The sequence below is a fragment of the Ammospiza caudacuta genome, chromosome 4 (genome assembly GCF_027887145.1).
Source record: "Ammospiza caudacuta isolate bAmmCau1 chromosome 4, bAmmCau1.pri, whole genome shotgun sequence".
NCBI lineage: Eukaryota > Metazoa > Chordata > Aves > Passeriformes > Passerellidae > Ammospiza > Ammospiza caudacuta.
In genome coordinates this window covers 7,202,745-7,215,192 of record NC_080596.1, presented here as the reverse complement: position 1 = coordinate 7,215,192, position 12,448 = coordinate 7,202,745, and the positions used below count along the sequence as shown (strand labels likewise).

Here is a 12,448-nt window from a genome sequence, read left to right as displayed (position 1 = left end):
GTGTATTCAGTAAAATCAGTAGCAAATCCGGCAGCCAACCGTAGTTTACACAAAAGAAGAATAGGGAAACAGTAAATGACCTTTCCCTTACAGACCTTCCCAGATTTCTCTAAAAGTTGCTCCAAAATAAGCATATAAAGCAAGGTTTGCATCAATCACCTGGAAGCACAGAGGAAGCTCCCCTCCAAATCCCAGCCCCCTGCCCCATGGCTGGTTCTACTATTTTTTAGGCTCTCTATTTCTCTTCTCTCAATGCTCCCTCCTGAAGTTTTACAGCCCTGCACACTGGGGAGCCAGCTCTCCACTGCCACTGACTCTTGCAGGAGCATCAGCAAGACATATGTTGCTCATTTCTTCTAAGTGCATTTTTTATTCAAGTCCCAGTTAAATCAGTGGAAGAAGTCTTGGGATGTTGGATCAGAACCCAGTATTTAAAAAAAACCTCTTTTAAATTAAATAGAATCTACAGTTTGTTAAAAGGGAGATGCTGGAAAGTAGTCTGCAGCCAGCAAGATGGGGCTTGAGACAGAACTTTCAGAGGTCAACAAAACAAGTTTGACTTGCTATTCTTTTTTTTTGGTTATGGCACCAGTAACACCATTTTGGAAACTCTATTGAGTTTCCCATTTAAAAGTTTCCCACAAAAAGTTTCCAGCAAAATGGTGGAGGTGGATACAGGCAACAGCCAGGTATTCCCCCAGGTTGAGTTAGTGAGTAGGCACCATCTACCCCCAGCCACTCTGAAATGTCACTTCTATGCAACAGTTAATGGCAGCTGAACAGCTCTCACAATCAACAGCTTAACTTCCATTTTCTGAGTTTTCTGAGAGCTTTCCATCGGCAATCATCATGAAGTTTTAGGGAAGGTGACCCACATTATGTAAATACTAACTTTCAAAAAAAGTGTAAAACATAAGACTATTTTCAAGAAGGTAAGGGTACACAGATGTGACTGACAGTTTTCAGTGTGGTTTCTGGGGCAGAAATACCTTGCTTTAACATGATAGTCAAGAAATCTGAGTTTTCTAATTGTAATGAGATTTCCATTTGAAGTTTTGAAAACCATGATAGATTCCTTCAGCCCTTTACTAGGACATTTGCATTTTCAGACATATGGTTTGGCTCCTAAAGCTTCATCCAGTACAGGACTTACTAGGGTCAGTTAAACATTTATATAGTAACAAGGCAGCAATTGTGATTTTTGTGACTATCATGAGCTAAAGGATTTGGTACTTTCTTCATTGTTCAAATAACTCCTAAGTGTCAAGAAACAGAATAATTCTGTAATTCTAGCGTACCCTGCTGCCCCTCGGTATTCCTTACAGATGCTCTTCTATTATGTTTTACACATTACAGAAAAAAAGCATCTGATGTTTTATGAGGAATAGCCCTAGCAGCATTGTAAAGTGCAAGTCTTGACCAGAAAGTTTTAGATCTTACTTTTTTTCCCTTCTATAAGGCCCCTTTTCTTTTGCTTAGGCATCCACATTTTTTCCAGTGTTTTTTAAATGTTGTATGTATTTATGGAGGAATTTTCAAAGCCACCACAAGGATTTTGGTGTCAGACTGCAGCTTTTTGAATGAGTTCTGAACATACAAAGCCATGCACAGACTGAATATACATTAGGCTTTCCATACGTGCTAGCAAACAGCTAACAGAACTAGCAACTATGAGGCACCCAAATCTATACTCAATTTGATTCTGCAACACTTTATTTATTGCAACCAGATCATCTACAGGCAACTGAGCCACATATTGCCATGGTGAGTCGGTTCTGTTGTGACAGACATTAAGAGCAAGAAGCTCCAAAGTGATTTCACTTGCCAAGCAAGCCAAATCCTAAAAATAAACCTCCCACCACAGTATATTCAATTACAAAGTCACAACTGCCTCCTATTCCAATTAGTGCTTTTACAAGGTTTTAGGGAACACCCCCTTCCATTTGCAGCCAACCAGTGCAATTCCCTTCCTGCAAGGATTCAATTCCTCTGTGTTGTTCACCCCCAGAGGGCTGATTTTCAGGGAGCAATGTAGGCATCGCCATTGGAGGAGGTCTAATCCCACTGGCCTCACACATGCCTATGGTGGCCAACTGGATTGTCAACTGGTCTTTGTGCTGGAGAAGTATAAAGCTATAATATATTATTGGGCACAATTGTCAGTCTGGTACTAGCTGATGTTCTAGTAACTTTTTTTTTTGGTCAGGACAGCATGTTTGCAGTTAATAGATGTCCCAAAGAGAACAGTTAAATATAGTTTTCAGCAAGCTACATGTCAGTTATAGAAAAGAAGTGACATGCAGCACAGAGGATGGATGGCTACCAAATGTAAATGATACTGTTGTCAGTGCAATAGACTTAGCAACAAAGGTTCATTTTTATCACAACTATTTTAACCTAAAACTGCTTTAGAAATAATATTTGTCGCCAGCTGAAGATAAAATACAAAATAAATACAGACTTGTGTAGGTAACTGGTGTTTTTAGTATCATTTTAGAAAACAGGCCTACAATGTTATAATCTGTAAATAATGGGTTCCCCAAAAATATGAAGGTTTTTTCCCTTTGCACAGAAATCTGCTTGAATGTCTATAGAACAATTACTACCGGTAGATGGAATTTTTATATCCATTTGGTAGTGATTTACACCAGTGTTTTCAAGGCTGCCAACAAGCAAATCCAGAAGGCAGGCAGCCAAAATTCCAGAAGAGACAACAGTCTTTTATTTTATAGCTTATGCTTTTTGAGCTTAATATGATTTTCCACTAACAAGTTCTGTACCTTCTCCAAAGTGCTAAAACTGGTGTGCAGAATTGCAAAGTAACACAGCCTCTTCAAGGCAAGCTAATATTAAAGTCATGGTAAATTATAAAAGTTATACTGTTTACTTACGGAAAAAAACAGTAGGGTTAAAAGAACTGTGCATGGTTTATTGCAGGCACTTGTTTCAATGTTCAAGTTTTGGAGCTTGACTATATATGACAAAACAATATATCAGCTAAGCATTGTTTCCCATTCGATAAAAAAGAAAACCAATACATTCTTAAGAAACAATGAACAGATTGCTGTAACACTTAAATGGAGCACAAAGTTTTCATTGGTTATATCATGCGCTTGATAAATAGGATGCAAATCATATCTAATCTTCTTAGAAAGGCATCAAAAACAAGTTGAATTTGAAGGAGCTAAAAATGCACAAACAAAATTTTCTTGTTTTTCAAGAACTCTAGGAGGTGGGCACCCATTAGCAAGGTGAGGTCCAAATATTTTCCCCTAAATATGATTAGTGATGCTTTCTAATGATTTCTAATGCTAATAGCATTAGAACATTTGTAAGAGCCATATTAGCAAAGAAAAAGCTACTCATCCATTAGCCTAGACTGTATACATGAAATGAAGGCCTTGTTACCTGCTTCATATCCACCAATGTGAAGGATGAAACAATTTTGCCGTATAAAGCATTCATTCTTCCACTGATCCCATGCTGAAAAGGTGACCTCTCTAAGAATGGCACGTGCTCACTGCTCACCAGAGCAATAGCTGCCACTTGTCCATGACCATCTGAAACTAAAATCAAATTAGTGAAGTTGTTGACTTCACAGAAAAGGTAGCTCTGTGTGCCTCCTGATACTTTAACTGCACAGAAGTCAACAGCCAAAGGACACCTTTCAGTATATTAGAAATTACTTTACAACTTCACACATATAAGTTAAAGCCAATCAGGCTGTATACAACATAATGCCAACAGGCAGAGTGCTGACAGCAGAGAACAACATTCATTCTGAAATTATGTCCTTTAATTGAATCTCTGTGTTTAGATATGAACAGGTAATGAATTCCTCTTTTTTCTTTCTTCTCCCTAGCACAGTTTTTTGTCTGAGTACAAAACTTACCATCCCATCTTCTTTCTTAGTAAAATTTGTCTGTCCTAATGAATTCCTAAGCTCATTGCCAACTCCATGGCAGTACAAAGAACAAATGCCAGCTTTAAAAGACACATAGCATCGTGGATCCTGTTGCGTGTGCAAGATGTACAGTGACAGTGTAGCCTCAAAAATAGGATCTTATTCAAAGACTGGTTATGAGCCCACAGGCTGCAATTGTTGACATGCATGCTTGAGGAAAAGCAGCCACACATGCTACTGATCCCACAAAATCACTCAGCCTAACCACATTGCATGCTTTCCCTCCTCCTGTTATGACCTGTACAATATACAACTCTGTATACATCCAGCTTGTAGCAGCAGACTCCTATAGGTACCAATTACACACGTCTATGTGTGATGCAAAGGACATTGGAACATACATTGAAGAAAAACCAGAGTTATTCTAGATGTATTGTCTGTGTATTTTATTGATCAATATACAAGCATATACAGCACGTGTATGTGTCTGGATATACATACGTACACAAAATGCCATATGTATGATACATACAACAAACAAGGCCAGATTATCTGGTCTTGCAGAGATCTTTGGTCCAGCACAGAACCAAGACCAGGGTGGAGGCATACCCAACCTTCAGGACTGTAACACTGTTCTTACAGCTGCCTGAGCCCCAGGGTACCCCCTGTAATGCAACAAAATAGTAATAGAGAAGATGATTGCTTTTATCTTTTCACTGATTATTCTGTTTTCCAAAGGTCATCCATTATTCAGATTATTGTGACTTGCTGGCATTAAACCAGGAGATAAAACAAAAGGTGCACAGAACCTGGGTTCCACAAAGATAGCTAAGAAAGCCCACTGAGGAGCCATTGCCACACCAGACCAAACAGATCGTTGGGACCCACAGGCTGAAATGTGGGAAACCCGGGTAAACACTAGAGAAAGAGCTCAGTAGGTACCCAAGTTTTATCCTTTTTCCACCCCCACACCTGTACTGTACTTGCACATCCCTCCAGTACTCTCCTCTAACACCACCACAGAATCAGTCAGAACCCACCAGTATGCTAACAAATGCTTTCCACAATAGATAATTGCTTCCATTTGTTTGTTATTCATGTATTTTATAAGAAAAATGGTAAAATGGGTCAAATTGGTTATCAGGCACTTGGCTGTGTGTTTTACATAGAAACCAAAGTTGTGAACTGAAAGAGAAGCCTCATGGTCTCTCAGTGTATTCTGGGAAGAACAAGAAGTATAGTTACCAAATTTCTGACTACTTTATATTTTAACTTTTTAGGCTCATGAAAACAGAAAGAATACTGGTGGTGAAGTTCTGACAGGCATATTTTGCTGTTAAAAAGTAACAAAATACATTTTAAGCCATATTTTTTACCATTAAATACTGTCAGTTAATAACCTAGACCTGAATTTCTTCTTCTGTTGCAAGTTCGTAGCTTGGATCAATAAGACATGTTCCTATAATTTTCCCATCAGACATTACTGGAGAAGCAGAAGGTGTCTGCATGGTAAGTAAAGAGAGAGTAGGAGAAAACCTGGGGGTCATGGTTGGTGGAGGGTATCCATGATAATGGATAATGGGAGAATAAGGGCATTTCTTAAAAGCTTGCCCTGATGTTATATTTGGCATTCTTGGTGGCACTGTCCTTATGCCAGGCTGTGCTACTGATGTTATCAAGGGAGGAGGGAAAACAAGAGATTTCTTCTCCTGAGAGAAGCTGTGAATATGAACATTTTCATCTTTCAGTTCTGCAATATCATTAAACACTGAAGCAAGAGGTTGAAATCTGGGTTCACAGCTGAGCACATAATCCCAGTTATAACCACCTCTGAGATCCTCATCTGAGGTGCCAACAGTTGCAAGCAAATCATACCCAGAGTCTTTCCTATCTGGCATGAGGACATAGTCTCTTGTGAGGTCTGTCATCGTGCCTTCCTCTTTTATTCCAATTTCCGTAAGTTTTTGAGACAAGATTTTGTGTGCATAGGCTGTGTCACAGGCTTCTTCTCTGCTTTCTCCTTCAATGGTCTGCACATTCTCCATGCTTTGCATGGTTGCTGTGACATCTGTTTCTCCAGAATGATAGGAGAACTGATCAGACTGCCTTGGGATCCCTGAATCTGGCATCTGCGAGCCGTGCTTGCTCAGTGCTGAGCCAATGCCTTTTCTGCAAGGACACTCAGAGATCCGTTTGATTTCCTCGTCCTCTGCAGTCTCTCCTTCAGCAGAACCATGGCCACTGGAGTCTGAATGCCTGCAGGAGACATCATCATCTTTCCCCTCTCCAAGTCCTGCTAGGCTCAGCCATTTTGCTATAGCACCCATGGGAAGCATACTGCTCTCCGTACTTTGGATTTTCTGGCAGTCCTCGTCTTCTCTTATTGAATTCACATCAGCAGCTGAGGAGGATACTGGGTTTCTTTTCACACAAGCATTCATCAGATCTTTCTGCTTAAGTCTCAGAGTAAGCGTGATAAGAGTGATGGCAAGCAGCAGAAACACCATCAGTGAGATGGAAACACTCACTGTCAGGCTGTGTGCTGACACTGTGGGATCACTCTCAGGAGAATTGGAAACATTCACAAAAACAGTGCATGCTGTGAACCTTGACACAATTTTAGGGCTATGAGCTCTTACCAACAATTTCAGAGTATCATCATTCCTTTTGATGCCATTTTTCCTTCTGTGAACAGTCTGAGTCAAATAAATATGGCCACTGGTTTGATTCACAGAAAAGAATGGAGAAGGTTTTAGAAGGGAGTAATGAACAACTCCGTCCAGTCCACCATCACTGTCTGACGCTGTCACTCTACCGATCAACTGGCCTGCTTCATTCTTCTCAGGAAGATTAAAGAAATAATGTTCTTGTGTAAACACTGGATCAAATTCATCTCTCCCCTCAATATCTACCTGAACTGTAGTGGTAGCCAGTGCATCACCTTTGTCTTTTGCTTGGATTATGAGACAGTACGTATTTTGACTTTCATAGTCAAACATTTGCTTTGTATGAATATCTCCTGTTAAAGGATCAATGAAGAACATGTCATGGTCTCCAGCAGCTTCACGATGAGTCAAACATGAAGACTGAATGGAGTAGGTAAGGTGCCCATAGGAGCCTTTATCAAAATCCAATGCACAAACAGCACACACAAAAGAAAAGGTAGGCAGATTTTCACTGACAGTGCAGCTCAGACTGGGAAACAAAAAAAGCGGGGCATAATCATTGTCATCTAGGACACTAACAAGAATGACAGCAAAAGCCATATTTTTTACATCAGTTCCTCCATCTGTGGCTTGGATAACCAAAGTGAATTTCACGGTATCCTCATAATCCAGCGTTTTTGTCAAATTTACAGATCCTGTTCTACCATCCAAGTAAAAATGCCCTCTGTCATTTCCAGAGATGATAGCATAAGTGATTTCTGCATTAGTGCCTGCATCAGAGTCTTCTGCTGAAACTTCCATGATATGACTGCCTATGGGGATGCTTTCTTTGACATGAACATGATACTCTGGGCTGCTAAATACTGGAGGGTTATCATTAATATCCAGCACAGTTATTAGCACTGTAGCAGTTGAATTCAAGGAGGGTGTTCCACGATCAGAGGCAAGGAGAACCAACTGGTGACAAGCAGCTGTTTCCCTGTCAAGAGCACTGCTCAAAACAAGACTGCCGACAAGTTTGTAGGATGTTTCTGACCCCATGACACTTGTTTCTACGGAGAATAAATTCTCAGCATTGCCACCAATAATAGAATATTCAACAAACGTGTTGTCACGTGTCCAGTCGCAGTCGATGGCTGAGAACAGGAGGACACTTTCTCCAACTGAGGCATTCTCACTCACACTGAGATTGTACAGAGCCTTTGTGAAGCGAGGGGCACAGTTATTGACATCTTCTACCTGCACTTCTATGGAGGTAAGTGCACTCAGAGGGGGACTGCCACCATCTGTGGCCTCTATCAGGAGATGAATAATGGAAATATTTTTCAGCTGCATAATTAGTTCCGTGGAAAACAGTGAACCTGAAAATAAAACAGAATTAACAAAAGCCCACACTTCACAGGCAAATAAATGAGATTCCAGAAGCTGATTCTAAACAGTCATATTTGAAAATGACCCCAGCTGTAATGGCTGTACACAACAAAATTACTCTCTTGCATCTGGAGAGTAGTGGGTCAATGTCTGGATGAACATCAGTGACAAGTGGCATACCCCAGGGGTCTGAGACCAGTACTGTTTAATACCAGTGACACAGACAGTGGGGATAGAGTGCATCCTCAGCAAGTTTGCAGATTACACCAAGTGAGTGCTGCAGCTGACATGCTTGAGGGATGGGATGCCATCCAGGTGGACCTGGACAAGCTGCGGAAGTTGGTCCATGAACCTCATGAAGTTTAATAAAGATGAGTGTAAGGTCCTGCACATGAATCAAGGCAACTTTTGACTTTTGGTATTGACAGGGGGTGGGGGAGGAAGGGATTGAGAGCAGGCATGTGAACAAGGACTTGAAGGTACCAGTAGGTGGAAAACTGGACACGACCCATCAATGTGCACTTACAGCCCAGAAAGCCAATTGTATCCTGGGCTGTACCAAAAGCAGTGTGGGCAGCAGGGAGGAGGACATGATTCAATCCCTCTGCTCTTGTTAAAGTCCAGCTGGAGTGCTCCATCCAGCTATGGAGTTCTCAGCAAACAAAACACATGGACCTGTTGGAGCAAGTCCAGAGGAGAGCCATAAAAATGATCAGAGGACTGGATCTCCTCTCCTGAGAAAAGGCTGAGATAGTTCAGCCCAGAGAAGGCTCCAGAGAGACCTTATTTTGGCCCTAAAGGGGGTTTGTAAGGATGGGAACAGACATTTTAGTAAGGCCTTTCATGATAGGACTAAAGATAATGGTTTTCAACCAAAAGAGTGTAAATTCACATCAGATCTGAGGAACATTTTTTTTTGATGAGGATGATGAAACACTGGAACAGATTGCCCAGAAAGGTGGTAGATGCCTCATCCCCAGAAACATTCAAGGTCAGGTTGGACAGGACACTGAGCAACCTGGCCTATTTGAAGATGTCTCTGCTCATTGTAGGGGGGTTGAACTAGATGACAATTGGAGATCATGTCCAAACTATTTGATGATTCTAAGAAATCACAATGCTGTGAAGGCAAGATCTCTCCTCAATGATGCAGTATCAAATACACATACTGCATTTAGACCAGAAAAAATATGCATGGTTTGGGGACAAACTGAGAACTCCAGTCTTTGATGCAATAGTCCCCCACTGATAATGGCAGATTTAGCAAAAACACAATGGACTTCGGCCACCACAAATTCCCAGAACTCAAGTAACCACTGGCAACAGGTGAGAAAGGAATAGGACTCTTTGATTTATACTTAAAAAGCTGAAATAATATACCATGCAGACTCACCATTCTTGTGATCAATGGAAAATCCCTCACAGGAAGAGAGGATTTTGTAGGAAATCATTCCATTATGTTCAGAATCCCTGTCTATGGCAGAGAGTGTCAGAACAGTAGCATTCATAGAAATGAGCTCTGGCAAGTTCACCTGATACAAAAAGCAAAAATAGAGCTTAATAGAAGATTTTAAATATTAAAAGAATTTGCCTTTATTTGAGCTTATCAGTAAAACCTACACAGTTCCCAGCTTTGGAAGAAGTTTTACCTACCCATTTTCTTCTGGGACAAAACCAGAAAGAGTTGAGATATTGAAAACTATGCCTTCATTATGGCCAAAATTCATAGTAAGCTTTTAACAGTAGTAAAATCCATCTAGTTCATTATGACAGCAAGTTCAGAAAATAAATGAATCACTTTTTTCAAGAGTACACTTATGGACTGCAACTAAAAGCTTTTCCCTTTGCTTTCAAAACCCCCTTCATTTCCATACATGGAATACAGTCTGCAGTATATGACTGAATGCTAAAAAAGTCAATATGTGCACCCTGAAAAGTCCAGCACTAGACCACTTAATTACCACTGGATTATTTCTAGAATTTGACTTTTCAAAATACTTCCTTTGTTTTCTTCTAGGAAACCAAGAAAATCCATTCCCTTTTTAAGAATTTTCATTGTTTCAAGTTTCATACAGCACTTTTGTGACCAAAGTTTCCTTCCACCTTATAAATCAAATTTCAAATTAACAGTATGCTATAGCAGCTACCTCTGTCATAACTCGAAGAGTTAGTTTAATTTAAACAGAGAGATTATATGTATATAATAATCACATACATATATTAAGCTATATATGAGGAGCATAAATATGAAAACATTTGAAGGAACAATAAAAGGGTAAAAATACAGGATGATGAATATGGAATTACACACATCATCAACCAAAAAAGAAGCAGTGTATCTTACTTGCCAAGCAACACATCAAAATATCAGGACTGTGGAAAGAGAAGCTCAGCAGTTTACATTAAAATAGTAAATAAAGCTACACAGTTTTGAATCAATTAATAATGCTTCCTACAAGGTCTGCTCCAATCTACAAAAAAAAAAAAATTCTGGCACTTGTACAAGCAAGTACTTGCCTAAACTACTCTCCAAAATTAGACACATATGAGGATTGAGGAAAATAAAAGTCTAAATATCATTGAGTAACTAATAATGCATTTTTTCCAGAATGTGGATTTATGATTTTTAGTGGAAAATTTACACAAATTCTGTCCACTCAGGCACCCAAAAGTTTCACAGGTGTCTACAATTTGTCACAGAGGTATCGAAGTGACTAAACTACTGTGCCTGCAAATGCTCAGAGGTAGAAAAATTCTTTACTAGGCCAAATGTTTAGACTTGTTTCTTTACTCAAACTGTCTGAGACTTACAAATGGAGCATTATTAAAACCAAGTCTTCTGTGGTGCCTCATATTTTTGGCTCTGAGGACATCTACCACACACAAAAAGCACCAAGTCAAACAGCTCAGTTCCAGAATGGCTGGGGTTGTTGGGTACCTGCAAGGTGTAATCCTTGGTCAGAGTAGGGTCACCTGAAACAGGGTGCCCACGACTACATACTGCTGAGTTTTGAATCTCTCCAGAGATAGAGATGCCCCAACCTCTCTGGACAACCTGTGCCAATGCTTAATCACTGTCGAGTTTGAAGGAAAAAAAAAAAGTTTCCTGATGTTTAAACAGAACTTCTTGTGCATCCATTTGAGCCTACTGCCTCCTGTCCTTCAACAGAGAAGACTTTAGTTTGCCCATCTTTACTTGCCCACACTAGTATTTAAACAGATTGGTAAAACTGAGCCTCCTCTTCCTGAGGCTGAAATATTTCTTTACATAGAGGGTGGTCAAGCACAGGAACAGGTTTCCTCAAGAGGTGGTCAATGCCTCAAGCCGGTCCTTGTTTAAGAGGCATTTGGCCAATGCCCTTAACAGCATGCTTCAGCTTTTGGTCAGCCCCGAAGCAGTCAGGCACTTGGACTAGATAATGTTTGTAGATGCCATGCATCCCAAACTATTCTACGACTCAATGATTCTATTTTATATATGCTCCACTTTCTTTAATCTGCACTTTTCTTTATGGCCCACAGCCATCCATAGTCACAAAAAGATTTGCTTTCACTGTTGCACAGTCTCACTTCTACAACAGTACCAGTTCAAATGCTTGTCCAGGAGTCCAAAAGCAGAGCTCTGTACCCTCCTCAGTCTCAAGGGATGTTGGGGAGGTCAAAACTCATATCCTTCACTCCCTAGGTGAGTGCCATAGCCATAAGACAGCATTACACATTGCAAACTTGACATGCATCATCTACCACAAAGGCAATTACTACACCTGTGGAGCTGTGTAACTGAAAATGAAGAAATTCATGCCCTAGTAAGTGGGCCAGTATAAAGGTACCAAATTGATTAGCATTCTCTCAGAAGAAAGAAGTTCTGAACACTGGACTCTGCTCCCCAAACTGGATTGGGTTGTATCCAGTAACTCCTACTGATTAATGCATGGTTTATGAGCTAGCATTCACACCAATTGCCTTCTGAAGACAGAGACCACAAACATTGAAACTAAGCAGTTTCCTCAGTGCTTTTAGCAGAATTCTTAGGAAGGGGCTGGAGGTCCCTAAAAGAGCTCTGCTCTGTTTCTGCTCAGTAATAGTTTGCAGAGACCTTTATTCTCAGTGCTCACATGCATTCAAAGACAAATATGAACAAGCACTCCTACTATTTATCATCCTATATGGAAAGATACCACATGCAGATTGTTCATTTGCCATGTTCCCACCTGATAAAAATCTTGAATAAACACTGGAGGGTTATCATTGATGTCCAAAACAAGGATGGTGAGTTCTGCTTCTGTTTGATGCACAGAATCTGAAACTATGATATGCAGCGTATACACAGCAGTTTCTTCAAAATCTAATGGTTCCACCACTATGATGACACCAGTATGCTGATCGATGGCAAATTTCATTTCAGGACTCTTATCATAAATAAAACCAAACTGAAGTGCTGGCCTGGAGTCTGCATCACTTGCTGACACTTGAGTCACTATAAAACCAGGCAGGGCATCTGAAACAA

General features: G+C 40.3%; 1 protein-coding gene across 1 annotated transcript in view; it reads right to left on the bottom strand.

Annotated features, from left to right (window-relative positions):
* Positions 1–4,711: 4,711 nt before the first annotated feature.
* Positions 4,712–12,448, bottom strand: part of DCHS2 (dachsous cadherin-related 2) — a 104,399-nt gene continuing 96,662 nt past the window's right edge. The window contains exons 18-20 of the mRNA XM_058803703.1: positions 12,153–12,439; positions 9,335–9,473; positions 4,712–7,931 (exon numbers count right to left, since the gene is read on the bottom strand). Coding sequence (XP_058659686.1) covers positions 5,305–7,931; positions 9,335–9,473; positions 12,153–12,439 — 3,053 coding nt within the window. The 3' untranslated portion in view covers positions 4,712–5,304. The remainder of the gene's footprint in view (positions 7,932–9,334; positions 9,474–12,152; positions 12,440–12,448) is intronic.